The following is a 14,199-nucleotide window of genomic DNA, read 5'->3' as shown; positions in this document are numbered from 1 at the left end:
ATTGGAGAATATCAAAGGTCAAAGAAGGCAACTTTTGTTTTTTTGTGTGAGCCCATTTTTGTCTTTAAGATTATAGGGTTCTATAGCACACCCAGCATTGAAGTAAGAAGGGCAATTTATCTCCCCACTTTAGATTCACTTTATTGAGTAAAGGTTTATGCACAGCATTACTGCTATGATGAAGGAATATTTCCACATTTCTCTGAAAGTGTCTGTAGGTCACACTCCTCCAAACTGTCACACTCCTCCACTGCAGACACTTACATCCTCACCCTCCTGTGCCCTCCCCTCCCCTTTCCAGAGTACCTAAATCTGCTTTGGTGAACTATGGTCCATTAAGGCTTTACCCTATATTTTTAAATTTTATTTCTGATTGGGAGTCGGGCGGTAGTGCAGTGGGTTAAGTGCACATGGCGCAAAGCACAAGGACCGGCATAAGGATCCCGGTTCGAGGCCCCGGCTCCCCATCTGCAGGGGAGTCGCTTCACAGGCGGTGAAGCAGGTCTGCAGGTGTCTGTCTTTCTCTCCCCCTCTCTGTCTTCCCCTCCTCTCTCTATTTCTCTCTGTCCTATCTTACAACAATGATGTCAATAACAACAAAAATGAAAAACAAGGGCAACAAAAGGGAAAATAAATAAATAAAATTTAAAAATATATTTGTGATTAATGGTGGATTATAAGATTACAGACACACCCACCCCCAAGGTTCTGTGTCCCTATCTCCTACCACCCAAAATACCACCCTAGTCATCACAAAGCCTTGGAAACTGTTTGATTCTGTTTCTTTCCTTCTTTCTTTTTTTCTTTTTTGTAAGTTTATATGTATGTATTCTCTAGAGTCCACATTGTCGGGGTCTCTCTGGTTGGGGTGATCTGCAGGGGAAAGGTAACGGGCTGGTTCTTTCTCGCTCATGACAAGGGTGACACGAAGTAAAAGACACCAGGGGACTCTTAGCGTGCCTAGAATCATAGAATCCGTTTAATAGCAAAGTGGACATGAGTTAAATAGAAAAGCAATGAAGGGAATTATTGTTGAAATATGTCAGAAATTACAGGTTTCTTAACGGTCGGCATGCCCCTAAGGTAGGGGGCTGGTATGAAAGGAATTGATGAGATACAAGACAGTTATTCTCCATGACGCAAGCAACTTAATTATCCAAAGGTATTTGAGAGAAGCACAGGGGTTAAACCCGTAGGGTGAGACAGAGAGAAGATGGATATCAAAAGGCCATATAGTTTGGAATTTCTCTTGTCTGGGGTCTGAGGTGTGTGATGAAGTGTGTGATAAGGTGTGTTCTTCTGTGATCAGAAGGTGACTTTGAATAAGTGAATCTGTGGCCATGTGGCCTGTGGTTAATGGAGGGAAGTACTGGAGTTTCTGTGGGCCTGAGAGTCAAGAAGGAAAGAACCAAGTCTAAGTTTCCTCCCTTATGCTCACCTCGGTTGAGGGAGACTTACCAAGAGGTTATCTTCTCAGACCTCCATCCAAGGACGGGGGTGGTTCTCCCTAAGCTCTATCAGGCTTACATATGGTCCCAACACCACATATGAGTGGAACCATCTGGTAGTTGTATTTCATCTCCTTAGTTATTTGGTAAGTATAATCATCTCCAGTTCTATCCATTTATCCCAAAGGACACAATATCTTCTTTTTTTGATGGCAGAGTAGTTTCCATGGAGTGTATATCCATAACGTCTTTAGCCAGTCATCTGTTGATGGACGTTTAGGCTGCTTCTACTGTTTGGCTGTTGTGAATACTGCAGCTGTGAACATGGGTGCTTGTGTCCCTTTGAGTTAGTGTTTGAGTGTCCTTTGGACAGATGCCAAAGACTAGTATTTCTGGACACTGCAGTTATTCGACTTTTGTTTGAGGGCTCTCCATACAGTCCCGCAAATGGGCTGCGCAGCAAAGCTCCAGCAGTGCCAAGTGTTTCCAGCATCTGTGGAGTAGTGGCATGGGACAGCTGCTTTCTCCAGAGTGCTCTAACATCAAGTGGGACTTCCTTCCCCAGCCGGTTCCAGAGCCTGAGCAGCCCACATGGGCTTCAGGTACTGACCAGGTTTTCCTTCAGACACTGGGGAGCCCTCATGGGCAGATATCTCAGTACCCTGTGGCCCGAGTTCATAGGTCACGGACCCAAAGATTCTCCACCTTCCTGCTGCCGGCAGAGTGCCCCCCTGGAAGCCACCAAGATGGCATTGGCTGCCACCAAGAAAGGCTTCTTAAGTCTTGAGGATCTCTCTTTCTCTTTCTTTTCCATCCACTTACCACATTCTCCTGCACCCACCTATGGCTAAGTGAGTAATGACAGAAATCTGAGTTATAACTTGGTGAGCTTGCGGGTGAAAGTGTCGTTGTGCTTTACTAGTTGGTCAGGTGGTAAATGTGTGGCAGCTGTTACTCCATAGCTATGCCTCTGGAAGTCTCCTGGAATTCTTTTTAATAAAAGTGTACAAATATAATAAGGAAATTTATAGATAAGGAAATAGAAAGCATGGTATTGACAGTGAAATAGATAGGGACACTTGCTGTTTGGTAAATGCTGACACTACTTAAGGATCCAAGATCGTTGCTAAGCCCAAGAAATATAATACTGACAACACACCAGGAACCTAAACAGATAAGAAGATGTTGGGGGCAGGTGGCCAGGTTTGAGCACAACAAGAGATTCCTCAAGTGTGAAGCCTGCGAGGTATGAGACAGCACTAGCTGTAGGCCCAGGTAAGCTCACAAGAAAGAGCCTGAAAACTAATGAGGTTTATTGTCATCGGAGCCAAATGAAATGCAGGGTGGTGTGTCAAGATCATGCCATGTGGCCTTCGCAGATCCTCCCGGGAGAACACAGGGAGGGTTGGCAGATAACGTGACACTCAACAGAGAACTGGAGAAAAAGCAGATTTGGGGAATCAGTTGTGGAATGTGTTTGACTAGGAGTAGAGCCAAGGATCCCGATGGAAGGAATTCAGCATAGTAAGGTCTTAGGTGAACATAAAGGACTTGGTTCACTTGAGGAGCAAGCAGAGGCACTGTGGGAGCAGAGAGGGCCCAACTAGATCCTGGAGGCAGTGTCTACATGATGGAATCTCCTGCCTGCTGGAGGTGCACACCTTGAGAACTTGGTTTGCTGACTTACAACCTCCTAGTGCCATGAGGTTGGGTGGTGGCACACAAGGGGCACAGTCAGCATGTACATGTGCCAGGGCCGGGTTCAGGCCCCCAGGTCCCACCTGCAGGGGGAACTTCACCAGCGGTGATGCAGGGCTGCAGGTGTCTCTCTCCCTCTCTATCTCCCCTCCTCTCTTGTTGGTATGCTTAAAAACCCCTTCTGTTTCATTTGGTTTAATCTCCCCTGCTTAACACTCTTCTATTTACATAACCACTTCATTCTATTTACATAACCACTGTTAATAAGCACCACCTTCCCTCCAGGGCATTGGTTGTTCAGTGATAGAATTCTCGCCTGCTCTGCCCCCTCTCCTTGTCACACCCTCATCCTCTCCTTGTCACACTCTGATTTTCACCAGTCACTTTTCTCTCCACCCTCTCTGCGTCGCATCCTGTTCCCACCCTACTGGGCTAGTATATTTATAAGGACAAGATTGTAGTTTTGAGTTTAGCTTAGCTTGGTATAGATTGTGCTGCATCCTGCATGAATAAAGAGATACTGCCTACAGCTCAACCATGAGTCCCTGGTCATCTGTTACCTGCCCGTGAAGCCAGCCCGTCGAAAACAACACTCTCTCATTTTCTTTCTGTCCTACTGAATAAAAAAGGGGGAGTTGGCGAGGTGGGGAGGGATGAAGGTGGTCAGGCACTGTGGATTCATAGTGTAGGCAGTGATTTGCCACCGGTAACCCTGGTGGCAATAATAATAATAATAATAAAATAATAATAATAATAATAATAATATATCCTAGCGACTTGACATGCCCCTAGAATGAAACATTTAGATTTTTACATCCTAGTGTCCCATGCAAATAGCCTTTTTCTCTTCTTCTTTTTTCTTTCTATTTCTGTCTCAACCTTTACTATCACCCCCCAAATAAAAGTTATTAAAACTAAAAATCTGCAGTGTTACAGTGAGGCGGGAGACAGACAGCACCAAACCATTTTACAGTTCTACAGAGTAGCTATTGGATTGTTGGAAAAGACATGACGTCTCGATATTCTCAATCTTATTTTTTAAAATCTTATGATTTGTTTACTTATTATTGGATAGAAATAGATTGGGGAGGGAGAGGGGATAGGGAGAGAGACAGAGAGACACTTGCAGCCCTGCTTCACCACTCGTGAAGCTTTCCCCCTGCAGATGGGGGCCAGGGGTTTGAACCCAGGTCCTTGAGCACTTAACCAGGTGTGCCACCACCTGTCCCCTCCTGATGTATTTTTCTATGTTCTATGCATAAATGTGTCATGACTTTTCCAACAACCCAATACAGGTTTGAAAGAAAGCGATCTTATCACTTACTTTGTCTGAAATAATAAATGAGTCCATCATCCTAACTTGATTTCCCTTTGTTCTGATGAAGTGGTATTTTTGAGGCTGAGAAAATACCGGAATGGTTACATAAAAGACTTTTGTGCCTGAGGGCCTCCAGGCCCCAGGCTCAATGCCCAGAAGCACCTCTCTCTTTATATCTTTCCCCCTGTTTCTTTCTCTTTCATTAAAACAAAATAAATAAAAATTTTTACAAAGAAGTAGATTTTTCATTTCAAAAAGCTTAATGGTGGCATTTATTTTTACTTGATGTGAAGAGTTCAATGCTAAAATGTATTTTAAAAGGAGCTTCCCTAAACATACAGCCCTGTGTCACCCAATGACAGTGACATGGCCAGAGGAATGTGTCACATGACACAGATGAGGTGATAAAAGAAGAAGGAGAAGGAGAAGGAGGGGGAGGAGGGGGAGGGGAGGGGGGAGGGGAAGGGGAAGAAGAAGAAGGAGGAGGAGAAGAAGGAGGAGGAGGAGAAGGAGAAGGAGGAGGAGGAGAAGGAGAAGGAGAAGGAGAAGGAGAAGGAGAAGGAGAAGGAGAAGGAGAAGAAGAAGAAGAAGAAGAAGAAGAAGAAGAAGAAGAAGAAGAAGAAGAAGAAGAAGAAGAAGAAGAAGAAAAAGAAGAAGAAGAAGGAAGAAAGGGGAAGAAAGAAGAAGATTTTTGTTTGCCCTCACATTGCTGCCCTGGAAATAAGTCTCAGAGAGGTTAACTACGGGAAGAATTTCCAAACATACAGTGAGTGTTTGATTAAGTTGAAACTTGCTCATTGTCTGGTTTTTTTTAAAACCATGCTTTTCCCATTCAATTACACACACACACAGAGAGAGAGAGATACTTGCCCTGCATGATTTCACTTTTCTCTGGCAGTGTTTTGCGTTGAGATAGAGCTTACCACAACACCTGCACTTTCCTTCCGATGCCCCGAGCCCGGGCTTCTGCGCAGCAAGGTCACAGCAAGGCAGGCGGTCACCCTGCCTGAGGCCTGTCTCTCCAGCTCACAGCTCACGTCCCTTGCTCTATAAATATCTTGTGAACATTAGACTTTACAGACTGTGTGTATATGTACTACCTATGTATTTGTGTGAGTTTTTTAAGTGACAGAAATAACATGGATTTAGTTAGCATTTAAGTATACTTCTATTCAAAACTGTTAATTTTAATTGTTTATGTAGCATTATAAACAAGATGAGAATATGGATGGTTTCGTGTCTTGTAGAAACAAAGTATAAAGTCTAATCAAGTATTTCTTGAGGATTTTCTTGTGGTGTCCCTTTTCTCAAGGACCAAGAACGAACTCAACTCCATCTAACTCTAGGTCATGGTTTTGATCATTTTTCTGTGTTTTAGTCCCTTGAGAATTGGAGCATGTTTACACAGGAGAAATTAAACTAATAAAGAAGGGGGGGAAAGCCTTTGATAACAATATAAACCATCCAGTAATTTGAGTTAGAGGGAAAAAAGACTATAAGAAATCTTTTAGACTATACAATTACTCATTTGTTATTTATTCCACAACTAATTGTTTCTCAAATATTTCATTGGTACCCTTTATAGAAATGGCAAGAAGTTTCCACGACTAGATGTCCACAGCCCTGTAACAGCCTTTGCTCTGTGATTGTTTCATGAGTCTCCACTGCGTTAGCACCTACAAAGAGGCAGGGTGCACATGGCTGAGCACACATCACAGTGCGTAAGCACCCGGGTTCAAGCCTCTACTCCCCGCATGCAGGGGGAAAGCTTCACAAGTGGTGAAGCAGGGCTGCAGATGTCTGTCTCTCCCCCTCACTACCTCCCCCTTTCCTCTTCATCTCTGGCTGTCTCTATCCAATAAATAAAGATAATTAATTTTTTTTTAAAAAAAAAGAACCTATGAAAGGGATATCATCACCCCCATTTCGTATGTAAGGGCCCTGAGTGTGACTGAGTTAGGAGGCCCCTCTAAGGACAAAGTCATAAAGGAGCCTGCATGGGTCTGCTGTCACAGACTGTCCCAAAACTGCTCAAGAAAAGTTGAGCTCTTCAGGCTTCCAAGAGAGTCACAGAGAGTTGAAAGCGTTTCACCTCTCTGGCTTTTCCTGGAGTCCTTCCAGTCTGGAGTGTCTTCCCAGAGATTGTGGACACGCTTGGTTCTTCCCATCCTGCTCTGTCCCAGCTGAGTCAGCAAGGGCCACCGTAGGGGCTGGAGACTTCTGCTCCAGAGTTTGCTGTGAGTGAGACTCTCACCCACAGATGCGTTTTCTGTTGTCGGGCTGCGATGTGGAGGAGAGAGAGGAGATCCGGAGCGGAGAGGAAACACAGATCTTTATTCACGCGGGCACGTCAGAGTTGGGCGAGGGCACAGCAGTTCGGGCCACGTGGAGCTGGCAAAATGGCCGCCTCCCGCTACGCGCAGCACCCTTCCCTGCGTCTGGTCACCGAGGTGAGAAGGGGGCAAAGAGAGAGAGAGGCAGAAGCAGAAGGGCTTTTATGGGAGAAATTCCGGAAGTCGGGGCAGGATTGGCTAGGAAACAAGGCACTCTGGGAATAGCATTTCTCACAGGAATTGACAATACCCTGAGGGGACAACATGGTGGATGTGACCACATCTGCACAATTTCCCAACATTCTGTCCTTAAACGACAAAAACTAGCAGATATGCAAAGTTGGCCGCCCTGACCAGTGTACGTGGAGAGCTGTTTGTCTGTGTCTAGTCCTCCCGTCTCCCAGCTGAGCTACCAAAGGGGGAGAGCTGACTTCCTTGCCGCTCTGGCTGGGAGGCATTGTCAGCAGTGGCCGGCGGCTGCTTTCTGGAGCAGAGTGAGTCTGGAAGTCTGGGGACCTCTCAGGAGTGGGGACAGATGCTGCCTGTCGGCGGTTTTCTGTTCCCCTCTCTGACATGCCTTCATCCATCAGTCGCTGCGTTTCCTGAGTTGGACAAGGAGGCGCAAGGAAAAGCTTTGCTCTCGTCTTGAGGATGGAGTGCCCTTCTCACTGTTACTAGCATGACGGCGACTTTTCATTCCTTCTGGCAGTTTCTAAAGTTTCTTATTGGACTTTGGGGGAACCTGCAGTGTATCTTTTTAAGCCACAGTTCAAAAAGTAACGTGGCAGGCTTGATCATTTTCAATTTTGGCTGGGAAGTCTTTGCTTGGACTGTGGTATACTTCAAAGTCAGGGAAAACTTGGCTTTCCAAATGGACACCGATATCAGGTGGCATATTTAATGACACGTGTGTCTATAGAAAGCTGTTAAGATGAAGATTAGTCCCCTGGGGTCGGGGAGAGAGATCAAAACTGCCAATCTATAAACCAGACTGCAGAGAGGAGGTGTGGAAACTCTCTCTGCAAGGGCTTTGATTGCAGGGATCAGTCCAGCAGCATGTGGCATCCCCACCCAGAGCAGAGGAATCAGCTTGATGACTTTCAAAGCCAGAAATACCGCTGCAGGCAAGGATACTCCAGTCTGGGAGAAATTAAAACATATAGAGACTGTTATTAATTCCATATCTATTTTTGTATAGTCAAATCTGTATGCAAATCCTCTGCATCTCATTTCAGCAGATTCTCTCAAAGTGAAGAGTCTTCTGTGAAGGGAAGGTAACGGGCAGTGCTGTTAAAGAGATATGGGCTGCAGACTTGGATGCTTTCTGAAGAGTTAGGCTTTTGAACCAAGAAGTGTTCTGATTCCTGTGCCTATGTGCAGATTATTTCAGGGTGGGGGTAGGAGGGAAGCAAGAGAACTGACCTCTCAGGGTTTCCCTCACCGTTCTGCCTTGGCGGGAGTCCTGACACCATGTTCGCTAGGTGCCTCCTGTGGCTTAACAGTCTAGAAGTATTCAACCAGATAACTTACTGGGACTTCATTTTCACTTCAGCTTGTAAGCCAGTACCTCATTTCTAAACATCGTCATGTGAGCGGAGATCTGTGTGTAAGAGCAAGGCGTCTAATTACTGAACTTGGATTAAGAAAGCAAAGCTTTATTATAAACACTGGAAGGCAGTGAGTAATAATTCTGAAGTGCATGGAGACAGATTGTGTGCCCTGCTTGCGAGAAGGGATGTAATAACTGGATTCTAATCCACTGGTTGTCCTGTGACCTGTAATGGGCAGAGTCGGAGCCATAGAGTCGTGTGATATCTTCAACTGCTGTCACAAGCAGATGGTTTACTGCAGCTGCTATTAATTCTGTCCCATGACTCTATAACGAGCAGAGAGACCATCAGAGTTTCACAATTATGAGTAGAAGCTTTACCCTCTTTCCTCTCCTTTGGAGAAATGATTGTAGGCAAGTTGGACATTAATCTCCTGGTTATGGCCCAGGTCAAAAGCATTTGGTAATCATTTTAACCCAGAAGACTTGTGAGGGCTTAGTAAATTTGATTATTTCTGTGGAGTTCAGCCGAGAAAGAATTATTGGACATTCCATTTTTAATCATATAAGGAAAGGAAGGCTAGAAGTAAAAGGAAGATGTAATTCCATATTTACATATACATTTTGGCTCTATGAAGGCTCGTTAGCCTTAACTTTCTTAGGATGTTGTCTTGATCTTTGATTTTATTATTTTTCAATGACATATTCTATGTGAAATCTCACAAAGATTCTCTTTGAGGGGAGGAGGCTCATTTCTGTCTATTCTTTGCGGATTTTTTCTTTCGCCACAAAGCTTCCATCAATCTGTAAGAGAGATTGCAAGCTTGAGAGAGAATAATTTTTAAAATATCCTGTTGTTAATAACACTCCTAGTCATTTCTGTGAAAGATCCGGCCCCTCCCTGAGGTTGAGAAAGGTGGTAGTGGTGGGCTGGGGCAAGCTCCCACCCTTGGATATGTCCCTTTGTATGGACTGGTTATGCCCACTCAGTTGAGGATTCCGCACTGCTTGTGGTTGTCTTCTGCCTGGTCCTGGACTTGGTTGTGGTTATCTCTTCAAAGTGCGTGGATCATCAAGGCAAAGATCACAGCAGAGGAAAGTTAAATAGACAAGGTCCTGCCAAGACTGTTGCAGAAAGGAGAGAGGACCCCAGTGCAGTCTGAAATCAACGCCTCTGAAAAGACAAACTTCTAAATTCTGGAGTGAGCTAGTGGAAAAAATACTAAGGGGCTTTTTGGTTGAACAATATGATGCCTGGAGTACTTTCCGTTATCCCTGAGTTTGTCAGTGTTTTTTCTTTATTTTTATTTTTTTTTTAATTTTATTTATAAAAAGGAAATATTGACAAAACCATAGGATAAAAGGGGCACAACTCCACACAATTCCCACCACCAGATCTCTGTAACCCACCCCCTCCCCTGACAGCTTTCCTATTCTCTGTCCCTCTGGGAGTATGGACATTGTGGTCATTGTGGGATGCAGAAGGTGGAAGGTCTGGCTTCTGTAATTGCTTCCCTGCTGAACATGGGTGTTGACAGGTGGATCCATACTCCCAGCCTGTCTCTCTCTCCCTAGTGGGGCAGGGCTCTGGGGAAGTGGGGCCCCAGGAAACACTGGTGGGGTTGTCTGTCCAGGAAGTCAGTGTTTTTTCTCTGTGATTAGATCCTTTGTGCTTACTGACTGGTGACCATCTGGTTTATATTCCTGCCTTTCGATAGAAACTAGGAGGTCTAGAGGTTACTACTTTTCTTGTCATTTTAATGACGTGGCTCTTAGTGTTTACAGAAGATGTCCCTATGTTATAAGTCTTGTGAGACTTTACAGTTATTTATATTCCAAAGAGGTAAGGAAAGAATTCATAATTGCAGGTTTTAAAAATTTTTTTCTTAATTAAATTTTTTTACTATCTTTATGTATTAGATAAAGATAGTCAGAAGTCGAGAGGGGAGGGGGAGACAGAGGGGGAGATGGGGATATACCTGCAGCCCTTCTTCATAAAGCTTTCATAAAGCTTTCCCCCTGCAGTTGGGGACTGGGGGCTCAAACTCGGGCCTTGTGCATTGCTACATGCCTGCTCAGCCAGGTGCGCCACCATCCGGCTTGCCCCATTGAAATTTTTCTTTGAAAGTCAATATTCCAAGAAAATGGAGGCCATGAACCTGGAGATCGGAAGATGTTTGACTGCCATTTCTTTTAATTTTATTTAGCTTGTTAATTTCAGGTAGAGGTAGAGAGGAATTGAGAGGGAAAGGGGAGAGAGAGAGAGGGAGAGAGAGAGAGACACCTGCAGCCCTATCTCACCACTCGTGAAGCTCTCCCCCTGCAGGTGGGGGCTGGGGGCTTGAACTGGTGTCCAGTGAGTGAGCTCAACCCAACCCACCACCGTTCGGCCTCTTGACTAACATTTAGTCACGTTGAGTCGAGACTGTCTTGTTCAGTCATGGAATACCAAACAATTGTTAAATTAAAGAAACTCAGTGGGAAACTTTTTTAGTCTGGAGCACTTTGAGACGCTGACTGCAAAGTCCATTTCTTTGTGATACTCGTTAGAATAAAATGTCATTCATTCACTTTGTACCAGCATTTGGAACTCGGTGTAAGGAGTGTTTTTTTTTCAGATATTTCATTAGGGTCCTCATATTGCTCTTATTTGATTATCTGACTTTTAATAACTCCTGCAGTTATTATCTACTGCACCATTTCATGTGTTTAATAAAACACATCTTTAATAAACACATGTGTAATAAAATACATAGAATTTCTTTTTTCCCTCCAGGGCTGTACTACAAATCCACTGCTCCTGGCAACCATTTCCCTTTCTGCTCTTTCTCTCTCTCTCTCTTTATCCCCACTTTATTCAATAGGACAGAGAGAAATTGAGATAGAAAGAAAGAGAGACACATACAGACCTGCTTCACCGAAGCTTGTGAAGCGACTCCTCTGAAGGTGGGGAGCTGGAGCTCAAACACTGGTCCTTGTATATGATGCCTGGCCCCCTGGAAATTGTCCATTTAATAATAAAACCAGACTAGAATCAATAATTTCTGGATTTTATAGGACCCATCAAACACTATAAAAAACATGAGAACAGATGGAAAAAAGCCTACATAGAAACGTCGTGTATTTATGTCTCTATTTATTTATTTATTTTAGCAATTCTTGATTAAATATAAGGTCTCTGTCTTTGTTTGGGTCTTAGTAATTGCAAAGGACGACCAGCGTCTGAACGTGGCTGCAGCTGCCCTGTACTGCCCCAGCTCTGTCTGTCCAGGAGCTGCAGCCACGTGAGGCTTTCTAAGAATCTGAAACACGGAATCTAGTTTAAAATGTGCTGCATCAAATACACACTGGATTCTGAAGACTTTCTATGAAAACAAAAAAGAACAAACTATCTCGAATATCTTCATATTTCTTGATATTTTGGTTTATCGGCTTACATGCACTGTATGTTGAGTTTAATTCCATTGTTTCTTCTCAGTGTGACTACTGGGAAGCTTCAGACGGCACACGGCGGCCATGGGGCTCTGGTCACACAGTGTGCTGGGCAGGGCTGGTGCGGGCATAGGCTGTCTTCTGACAGTGTCTTCATATCTAAAACTGTAAATTTATCTATTTATTTATTTATGAGAGAACCAGGACATCACTCCGGCAAATACCACACTAAGGATCGAATGTGGCGCCGTGCATGCAAGCCTCGAGCTCTGCTGGCCTCCTCCCTGCCACACAGACCCTCTTTTACTTTACGGATCAGGCTTTCCAAGGAGGCATCGCTGTGTCAGTACGCAGGACCTTTAAGCTATGAAAAGCAGCGGTAGCTAGGAACAAGAGTTGTCTGTCTTTCTTTTTGATTAACTTTATTTATTTATTGGATAGAAACAGCCAGAAGTCAAGAGGAAAAGCAGAGATAAAAGAGAGGGAGAGACAGAGAGACACCCGCAGCCCTGCTTCACCACTCGTGACGCTTTCCCCTGCAGGTGGGGACCGGGGCTTGTAACATGTGCGCTCAACCAGAGGCACCGCCAGCCGGCCCCCAGAATTCTCTGCTATCACTGTGTCCATGGCAAACATCAGACAAAGCGCAGTCCGTGTGCACTAGCTGTATTCTCTCCCCCCTTGTCACACTGTCTGTCAGTTACGCTGGCCCTGCAGAGGATCTGGGCCGGACTGGGGCTCCTGGTCTTGGCGTACCTGCTGCTCAGTTTGAGGCTTCTGGCCTGTTTCTTGCAGGTGAAGCTGCTTCAGCAACAAGCTTCTTAATTATGTTGTGGGTTCACCATGAGGGTATATAAACAGGTCCCCAGCAGCATCTCAGTCTTATGTGGGAATATCCTGTTTCCTATTCCTGACGAACTCTGACGCATGTCAATCCATTTCAGGTGGAGTAACTAATACGGCACAGTACCAGAACAGACTAATGGTATATGAACCTGACCAGGTAAGAGTCACAGAAGATTACTTTAATTTCTTTAGTTAAAATGAACTTTCAAAGATTTCTACAGTAATTAGTGATTGGTATGCCAAGTCTGCACACACACACACACACACACACACACATACACGCTCATCTAAAAATCATAGAGAAACAAAAACATCTGGATACATTGCTTTTTTAGTTACTTCTCACTAAAAATATCAGTTCTTTGGTTTTACGTTAAACACAATGCTGCATTTCAGAGTTTTGCCTACCCAGAAAAAGACAACATGCATGGTTTTAAACGCCCTTTATGTCCATGATCACAAATGATTCATACTCAGAGGCAGCTGAAGAAAGGATTTTAATTGTCTTACTCTGCTGTAGAAGGTGGCTCATTGTAGGTCAGGAACGTGCCTGTGGGGGCGCTCACCCAAATAAAGCGAGAACTCAACTCCGCAGAGCTACGGGCAGTGTCCTGGGCAAGTCGCGAGGAGGAGCACACCAAGTGTGAGTGTGTTTTGGTCTGGGATTTAGAGCTTCCACTGGAAGCGTTTTTACGGTGTCTGTTGCTGCTTTGGCTCACGTCTCAGGAGAACTCAATGTGTCTTCTTTCTGTTTCTTCTTTTTTTTATATGTTCTTTAATTTTTTGCTTTGGTTTTTACTAGAGCACTGCTCAGCTCTGGCTTATGGTGGTGCAGGGGATTGAACCTGGGACTTTGGTAACTCAGGCAGGAGAGTCTCTTTTTAGAACCATTATGCTGTCTACCCCTTCCCAGGCTCCTGTCTTTCTTTCCTTTTCCTTTTTTAATACATTTATTTATTTTCCCTTTTGTTGCCCTTGTTGTTTTATTCTTGTAGTTATTATTGTTGTTATTGATGTTGTCTCCCCTGCAGGTGGGGAGCCGGGGGCTCGAACCGGGATCCTTACGCCGGTCCTTGAGCTTAACCCGCTGCACTGCCACGCGACTCCCAGCTCTTGTCTTTCTATCAGAAGATCTGATGTTGACAAACTTGTGTTGCATCCTGCTACTTCTGTGGTTTTGGCTACGTAACGATTTCTCATGATTATGACAAAATTATAAAGTGATTTTATTTGGGGTTTCCATATTCATCAGTTGGGAAAAAAAACAGCATAAGACAACAGGCTGATTTTGGCAAATCTCTGTTGGGACCAGGTGAAAATGGACTCAGTCTATCTGATATCTTTATTTTATTTACTTTTTGAGTTGTACCAATTACCTGATACTGACGCCAACACAGACATTTCTCATTTTTGCGAATGTGTATCCTGCGTGTCTGTGGGCTGGACTCTCAGAAGGCTCATGAAGCACCACTGTTAGAGCCGGGCGCACATGTGGCTGGAGAGAAGTCTGGTGCTAACGTTTCTCAAATGAGTTTTGTTGCATGTTTGTACACACATGCTCTTTTTAAAAATTCT

The 14,199-nt window shown here is 44.4% G+C and overlaps 1 protein-coding gene across 7 annotated transcripts in view; it reads left to right on the top strand.

Annotated features, from left to right (window-relative positions):
• The window catches only part of KLHL32 (kelch like family member 32), a 218,633-nt gene that overhangs the window by 184,628 nt on the left and 19,806 nt on the right, over window positions 1-14,199 (top strand). For all 7 annotated transcript variants that reach the window (XM_060190744.1, XM_060190743.1, XM_060190742.1 and 4 more), the window contains one exon: window positions 12,723-12,781. In XM_060190744.1, coding sequence (XP_060046727.1) covers window positions 12,723-12,781 — 59 coding nt within the window. The remainder of the gene's footprint in view (window positions 1-12,722; window positions 12,782-14,199) is intronic.

This window comes from Erinaceus europaeus, chromosome 4, assembly GCF_950295315.1.
Source record: "Erinaceus europaeus chromosome 4, mEriEur2.1, whole genome shotgun sequence".
Classification (NCBI taxonomy): domain Eukaryota; kingdom Metazoa; phylum Chordata; class Mammalia; order Eulipotyphla; family Erinaceidae; genus Erinaceus; species Erinaceus europaeus.
This window is presented reverse-complemented; position numbering and strand designations above follow the sequence as displayed.